Here is an 8239-nt window from a genome sequence, read left to right as displayed (position 1 = left end):
TGTAAAAGCCGTGCTAAGGGGAAGGTTCATAGCATTACAGGCTTACCTCAAGAAACAAGAAAAAAGTCAAATAAATAACCTAACTCTACACCTAAAGCAACTAGAGAAGGAAGAAATGAAGAACCCCAGGGTTAGTAGAAGGAAAGAAATCTTAAAAATTAGGGCAGAAATAAATGCAAAAGAAACTAAAGAGACCATAGCAAAAATCAACAAAGCTAAAAGCTGGTTTTTTGAAAAAATAAACAAAATTGACAAACCATTAGCAAGACTCATTAAGAAATGAAGGGAGAAGAACCAAATTAACAAAATTAAAAAAGAAAATGGAGAGATCACAACAGACAACACTGAAATACAAAGGATCATAAGAGACTACTACCAGCAGCTCTATGCCAATAAAATGGACAACTTGGATGAAATGGACCAATTCCTAGAAAAGTATAACTTTCCAAAACTGAACCAGAAAGAAATAGAAGATCTTAACAGACCCATCACAAGCAAGGAAATCGAAACTGTAATAAAAAATCTTCCAGCAAACAAAAGCCCAGGACCAGATGGCTTCACTGCTGAATTCTACCAAAAATTTAGAGAAGAGCTAACACCTATCTTACTCAAACTCTTCCAGAAAATTGCAGAAGAAGGTAAACTTCCAAACTCATTCTATGAGACCACCATCACCCTAATTCCAAAACCAGACAAAGATGCCACAAAAAAAGAAAACTACAGGCCAATATCACTGATAAACATAGATGCAAAAATCCTTAACAAAATTCTAGCAAACAGAATCCAACAACATATTTTAAAAAACCATACATCATGACCAAGTGGGTTATCCCAGGAATGCAAGGATTCTTTAATATCTGCAAATCAATCAATGTAATACACCACATTAACAAATTGAAAGATAAAAACCATATCTCAATAGATGCAGAGAAAGCCTTTGACAAAATTCAACACCCATTTATGATTAAAACTCTCCAGAAAGCAGGAATAGAAGGAACATACCTCAACATAATAAAAGCTATATATGACAAACTCACACCAAGCATTACCCTCAATGGTGAAAAATTGAAAGCATTTCCCCTAAAATCAGGAACAAGACAAGGGTGCCCACTCTCACCACTACTATTCAACATAGTTTTGGAAGTTCTGGCCACAGCAATCAGAGCAGAAAAGACGTAAAAGGAATCCAGATAGGAAAAGAAGAAGTGAAACTCTCTCTGTTTGCAGATGACATGATCCTCTACATAGAAAACCCTCAAGACTCTACCAGAAAATCACTAGAGCTAATCAGCAAATATAGTAAAGTTGCAGGATATAAAATTAACACACAGAAATCCCTTGCATTCCTATACACTAACAATGAAAAAACAGACAGAGAAATTAAGGAAACAATACCATTCACCATTGCAACAAAAAGAATAAAATACTTAGGAGTACATCTACCTAAAGAAACAAAAGACCTATACATAGAAAACTATAAAACACTGATGAAAGAAATCAAAGAGGACACAAACAGATGGAGAAACATACCGTGTTCATAGATTGGAAGAATCAATATTGTCAAAATGACTATACTACCCAAAGCAATCTATAGATTCAATGCAATCCCTATCAAGCTACCAACAGTATTTTTCACAGAACTAAATTCACAATTTTTATGGAAATACAAAAAACCTCGAATAGCCAAAGTAATCTTGAGAAAGAAGAATGGAACTGGAGGAATCAACCTGCCTGACTTCAGACTATACTACAAAGCCACAGTCATCAAGACAGTATGATACTGGCACAAAGACAGAAATATAGATCAATGGAACAGAATAGAAAGCCCAGAGATAAATCCACGAACCTATGGACACCTTATCTTTGACAAAGGAGGCAAGAATATACAATGGAAAAAAGACAACCTCTTCAAAAAGTGGTGCTGGGAAAACTGGTCAACCACTTGTAAAAGAATGAAACTAGAACACTTTCTAACACCATACACAAAAGTAAACTCAAAATGGATTAAAGATCTAAATGTAAGACCAGAAACTATAAAACTAGAGGAGAACATAGGCAAAACACTCTGACATAAATCACAGCAGGATCCTCTATGACCCACCTCCCAGAATATTGGAAATAAAAGCAAAAATAAACAAATGGGACCTAATGAAACTTAAAAAGCTTTTGCACAACAAAGGAAACTATAAGCAAGGTAAAAAGACAGCCTTCAGAATGGGAGAAAATAATAGCAAACAAAGCAACAGACAAAGGATTAATCTCAAAAATATACAAGCAACTCCTGCAGCTCAATTCCAGAAAAATAAATGACCCAATCAAAACATGGGCCAAAGAACTAAACAGACATTTCTTCAAAGAAGACATACAGATGGCTAGCAAACACATGAAAAGACGCTCAACATCACTCAGTATCAGAGAAATGCAAATCAAAACCACAATGAGGTGCTATTACACGCCAGTCAGGATGGCTGCTATCCAAAAGTCTACAAGCAATAAATGCTGGAGAGGGTGTGGAAAAAAGGGAACCCTCTTACACTGTTGGTGGGAATGCAAACTAGTACAGCCACTATGGAAAACAGTGTGGAGATTTCTTTTAAAAACTGGAAATAGAACTGCCATATGACCCAGCAATCCAATTTCTGGGCATACACACTGAGGAAATCAGATCTGAAAGAGACACATGCACCCCAATGTTCATCGCAGCACTGTTTATAATAGCCAGGACATGGAAGCAACCTAGATGTCCATCAGCAGACGAATGGATAAGGAAGCTGTGGTACATATACACCATGGAATATTACTCAGCCATTAAAAAGAATTCATTTGAATCAGTTCTAATGAGATGGATGAAACTGAGGCCCATTATACAGAGTGAAGTAAGCCAAAAAGATAAGACCAATACAGTATAACGCATATATATAGAATTTAGAAAGATGGTAACGATAACCCTATATGCAAAACAGAAAAAAAGACACAGATGTACAGAACAGACTTTTTTTTTGGACTCTGTGGGAGAAGGCGAGGGTGGGATGTTTAGAGAGAACAGCATTGAAACATGTATATTTCAAGGGTGAAACAGATCACCAGCCCAGGTTGGATGCATGAGACAAGTGCTCGGGGCTGGTGCACTGGGAAGACCCAGAGGGATCTGGTGGAGAGGGAGGTGGGAGGGGGGACCAGGATGGGGAATACATGTAAATCCATGGCTGATTTATGTCAATGTATGGCAAAAACCACTAGATTCATCATGGAATCTAATGGTTAACTTTTACCTTGCTTTCTTTTTTAAGTCTTTATTGAATTTGTTACAATTTTGTTTCTGTTTTTTATGTTTTGGTTTTTTGGTTTAGAGGTATGTGGGATCTTAGTTCCTCGACCAGGGATTCAACCCACACCCCCTGCATTGCATGGCGAAGCCTTAACTGCTGGAATACCACAGAAGTCTCTATTTTTCTTTCTTCTCTCTGGCTGATGGGTGATATACTTATAAAAATAGTATTTAGTAAAAATAACACTTTTTACCTGCCTCTTGAGAAATTTGTATGAAGATCAGGAAGCAACAGTTAGAACTGGACATGGAACATCAGACTGGTTCCAAATAGGAAAAGGAGTACGTCAAGGCTGTATATTGTCACCCTGCTTATTTAACTTGTATGCAGAGTACATCATGAGAAACCCTGGGCTGGATGAAGCACAAGCTGGAATCAAGATTGCCAGGAGAAATATCAGTAACCTCAGATATGTAGATGACACCACCCTTATGGCAGAAAGTGAAGAAGAACTAAAGAGCCTCTTGATGAAAGTGAAAGAGGAGAGTGAAAAAGTTGGCATAAAGCTCAACATTCAGAAAACTAAAATCATGGCACTCCGTCCCATTACTTCATGGCAAATAGATGGGGAAACAGTGGCTGACTTTATTTTTGGGGGATCCAAAATCACTGCAGATGGTTATTGCAGCCATGAAATTAAAAGACACTTGCTCCTTGGAAGAAAGTTATGACCAACCTAGACAGCATATTAAAAAGCAGAGACATTACTTTGCCAACAAAGTTCTGTCTGGTCAAGGCTATGGTTTTTCCAGTAGTCATGTATGGATGTGAGTTGGACTATAAAGAAAGCTGAGCGCAGAAGAATTGATGCTTTTGAACTGTGGTGTTGGAGAAGACTCTTGAGTGTCCCTTGGACTGCAAGGAGATTCAGCCAGTCCATCCTAAAGGAAATCAGTCCTGAATATTCATTGGAAGGACTGATGTTGAGGCTGAAACTCCAATACTTTGGCCATCTGATGTGAAGAGCTGACTCATCTGAAAAGACCCTGATGCTAGGAAAGACTGAAGGCAGGAGCAGAAGGGAACGACAGAGGATGAGATGATTGGATGGCATCACCGACACAATGGACATGAGTTTGGGTAAACTCCGGGAGTTGGTGATAGACAGGGAGGCCTGGCATGCTGCCATCAATGGGGTCGCAAAGACTCGGACATGACTGAGCAACTAAACTGAACACTTTTTAAAGTTTTTTATTTTCTTTTGTTTTGATGTGGACTCTTTTTTAAGTCTTTATTGTATGTGCTACAATATTACTTCCCTTCTATGCTTTGGTTCCTTGGTTATGAAGCATGTGGAATCTTAGCTCCCTGACCAAGGATTGAACCTGCACTCCGTGCACTGGAAGGCAAAGTCTCAACCAGTGGACCACCAAGGAAATCCCAGTAAGTATTCTTTATTGAGGCAGAATTGACAAATAAAAATTATATATATGTAAGGTATACAACATGATGTTTTAGTATATGTGTACATCATGAAATGATTACCAAAATCAAGCTGATTAACATACCTACCACTCACGCGGCTACCATTTGTGTGTGTGTGTGGTGAGAACACTTGATATCTACTGATTTAGCAAAATTCAAGTACCGATTCACAGCTGGAATAAAAACAACATTTCTGAGCTTCCCTTGTGGCTAGTTGAGACCATATCATTCAGTTCTATCTATCATAGGGGATTTAAAGAGAAATGGAATGCACAGCTTTTCTCAACCTCCTTCCTCTTCTCTAGAATTTAGACATGAAGGTTAGAGAACCGGCAGTCACCTTGGACCATGCTGTGACTTTGGGGAAAGAACCCACATAGAGTAACGTGGCCCCTAACATGGCAAAGACAGCCAGGCCTGACCTCTTGCTGCTGGGCATTTTGAAGAGGAGAGAAATGAAATTCTTACTTGTTCAAGCCACTGTTATTTGAAATTTTGTTATAGCCACACCTAATCTTAAATGATAAAATAGTCAAGTGATTTACTCAGCTTAACATGGAAAAGAAAAAAATGAGCTTTTACAAGGTTTGAAGATGTCTTAAGCTTTAGACACTCCTGAATCTAATTAAATTTGCCTGTTCCAGTCTTAGTTGCATGTGGGATATACTTCCCAGACCAGGGATCGAACTCAGGCCCCTGCATCAGGAGCTCAGTCTTAGCCACTGGACCGCCAGGGAGGTCCCGCCCCTCTCCTTTTGACCTTTCCTAAATTCTTCCAGTTGGTGGTAGCTTGTTATTTCCCTGTTCCTTACCAGGGTCTCCTGTTTGTAAGGTAACTCAGTGGTTCCCCTAATAGATCCACCCTCAGCTCAGTGGGGGAGCCCCAAGGTAGGATGAAGCCACCCCCCTTAGCATGGCCTCTGACACCATCCCTGTCTCAGCCCAGCTCACTCTTCCAGCCAGCCAGGTTCACTCCTCAGCTTGGGCCTTCTCTGCATCTCCTCTTCCACTTGTTCAAATGCTAAAATCTTCTCTCCTGAAAGCCTTCGAGGCTCTCACCTGCCCCCCACCCCACCCCCGTCCCCTATTAATTATTCCTCTGCTGCCTCCAGGCCCTTTGGTGTGCCTCTAACAGATTCTGAATCTTGTTGGACCTACAGGCTTCCAGTTTCCCATGCATGATTTTGCACCCTGAACAGATACTTGAATTCAGGAACCAAAGCTTCTGTATCTGTACTTTGTCTTGCTGAATCCACTATTTTAAATCCAGAAGGTGCTCAAGAAAATAAATATACACTAAGATGAAGGAAACTGTTAGTCGTTCTGTCATGCCCGACTCTTTGCAATCCCAGGGCTTCTCTGTCCATGGGATTCTCCAGTCAAGAATACTGAAGTGGGTAACCACTCCCTTCTCCAGGGAATCTTCCTGACGCAGGGACCAAACCTGGGTCTCCTGAATTGCAGGCAGATTCTTTATTGTCTGACCCACTAGGGAAGCCCTGAGATGAAGGAAGGGGATTTATTTGTTCACTTTTCATGTTACTAAAAATGCTTTAGTTTGCAAGTGCTTTTCATGTCCTATCCAACTCTATTAGGATTCTCCAGAGAAACAGAATAGGATATTTGTTGTTGTTTAGTTGCTAAGCTGTGTCCCACTCTGTAACCCCATGGACCGTAGCTCGCCACGCTCTTTTGTCCATGGGATTTCCCAGGCAAGAATACTGGAGTGTGTTGCCATCTCCTTCTCTGGAGGATCTTCCCGACCCAGGAATCGAACCTGAGTCTCCTGCTAGGCAAATGGATTCTTTACCACTGGACCACCTGGTAAGACTGTAACATAAATACTATGATGTAAAATTAACTACTAAATACTGACATAAAGTCAGTACATCTTACATTACATGATATGGAAATAAGAAAGAAAACATTTGCTTAACATATGCAAATACAACATATTCATAACAAATAAGGAGGAAATATTCACGACAGAGTCCTTGTTTCTGTGACTAGTCAGATGGTGGCAGTTGGTGTTTATAACCACCTTCTATTACTCATTCTGTATTGAGTCCCTTGTTTATGTCACAGAAGCACGATGTCAGGGGATCAAAGTTGGCAGGCAAGTTACATTCTTCATAGCACCGGAAGCTGGGGTAAGACTCAGGGGTGGAGGTTGCAGCCTCGGTGACCTTATCTTGATCACTACAGGTAATGGTCGTAGCAATGGGTGTCTTTGCAACACTTAAGAAAAGACATACACAGAGCATAGGATTAGAATTTTTCTTCTAGTCCACCAGTTACAATTGTCACGGGGATCTGGAGAATTTGGGGCTGGAACCAATCAAACCCATGGCACCAACTAAAGATGAAAACAACTCTGCCCTCGTCTCAAGTTCCTGTCCAATCCCTTCCTTTCCTAAGAGTGCCAGAAATGTAAAATCAGGTTCCAGCAAATGAGGGAGAGTGAGTTGCAAGCACGGGTCACCCAGGTGATCACTGCAAGTCTGCCAAGTGCAGAGCACAAGCTGGGAGGGTGCCAAGTCAGCCACCCCTGGACCCTCAGGTGCTCGGAGTTACCTTCCTGCTCACAGACTGAACTTCCCTAGAATGGGAACACGACTGCTGCTGTTTTTTGGCTTTCTTTTTTTTTTTTGGTATTCTCCCCACTTATCACATAAAGAATCTGAGACATGGAGAAGCACACTGCCTTGATCAAACACATACAAGTAGAGGAGGAGCTGGAAATAAAAACCAGGTCATTCAAAGCTTGATGCAGGACTCTGTTCGACAAACATGCTGTCTTCTTGGAACGTTAATGCGTGGGAACACCACTGCTTCTGACAACCAGTCTCGCCCATATCTGAGGCCTCCTTTCCCCCAAATTTAACACTCCCTTTTCTGATTTACACTCCCTGGTGAGGCAAAGCCCAGGATCTTCACACAGCTCAGCTTCCCCAGGGTCCTACAGGCCCATCCCACTGTGCCTGGAGCCAAGGACCCGCTGAGAGCGCCCCAACTCAGGCGGGGGAACATCAGCTCAGCCCATCCTCCGAGTGAGCACAGGCAGACTCAGTCACGCTGTCTTCAGTCTGCAGTCCTGGGGGATCAACCCGCTGAGGGTAAACCTGGCGAGGCCAAGGGCCGGCGAAGCAGCGCAGGCAGACCCAGCGGCTGAGAACATTCTCCTTGTGAGCTCACAGCCCCAGACCAGAAGGCGCAGAAAGCCAGATCCTATCCTCCCCGCCTCCGTCCTCTCAAGCCGTCCCGCTGTTCCTGACCTCACCCAGGGTGCGGCCACAGGGCCGGGGATGACCCTGCTCAAGCACAGAGCCCCAGGATCCCATGCGAGGGGGTGTTAGCCCCTCTTACCCACATCACTCACTTTAACGTGTTGGCTACTTTGTAGTAAAGACAGATGACGACGCCTATGAGCACGAAAGCTGTAATCAGTAAGGCGCTCCCAATGGCGATCATGATCTCGAGGTCAA

The 8239-nt window shown here is 42.0% G+C and overlaps 1 protein-coding gene across 1 annotated transcript; it reads right to left on the bottom strand.

The window, feature by feature from the left end:
* Window positions 1-6641: 6641 nt before the first annotated feature.
* LOC133070785 (protein FAM24A-like) lies at window positions 6642-8239 on the bottom strand. The gene is made up of 2 exons (XM_061163182.1): window positions 8134-8239; window positions 6642-6992 (listed from the first exon to the last, which is right to left on the bottom strand). Exons 1-2 carry the CDS (start codon window positions 8223-8225, stop codon window positions 6806-6808), a joined length of 279 nt encoding a protein of 92 aa, XP_061019165.1. The 5' UTR covers window positions 8226-8239; the 3' UTR covers window positions 6642-6805.

This window comes from Dama dama, chromosome 15 (genome assembly GCF_033118175.1).
Source record: "Dama dama isolate Ldn47 chromosome 15, ASM3311817v1, whole genome shotgun sequence".
Lineage (NCBI taxonomy): Eukaryota > Metazoa > Chordata > Mammalia > Artiodactyla > Cervidae > Dama > Dama dama.
This window is presented reverse-complemented; position numbering and strand designations above follow the sequence as displayed.

What these genes read in the sequence shown, in the direction of transcription:
- LOC133070785 (XM_061163182.1), bottom strand. Translation starts at nt 8,225, where the DNA reads ATGATCGCCATTGGGAGCGCCTTACTGATTACAGCTTTCGTGCTCATA. An exon ending in AAAGTAGCCAACACGTTAAA is followed by an intron (nt 6,993 to 8,133) that starts GTGAGTGATGTG and finishes TCTTTTCTTAAG; the next exon opens with TGTTGCAAAGACACCCATTG.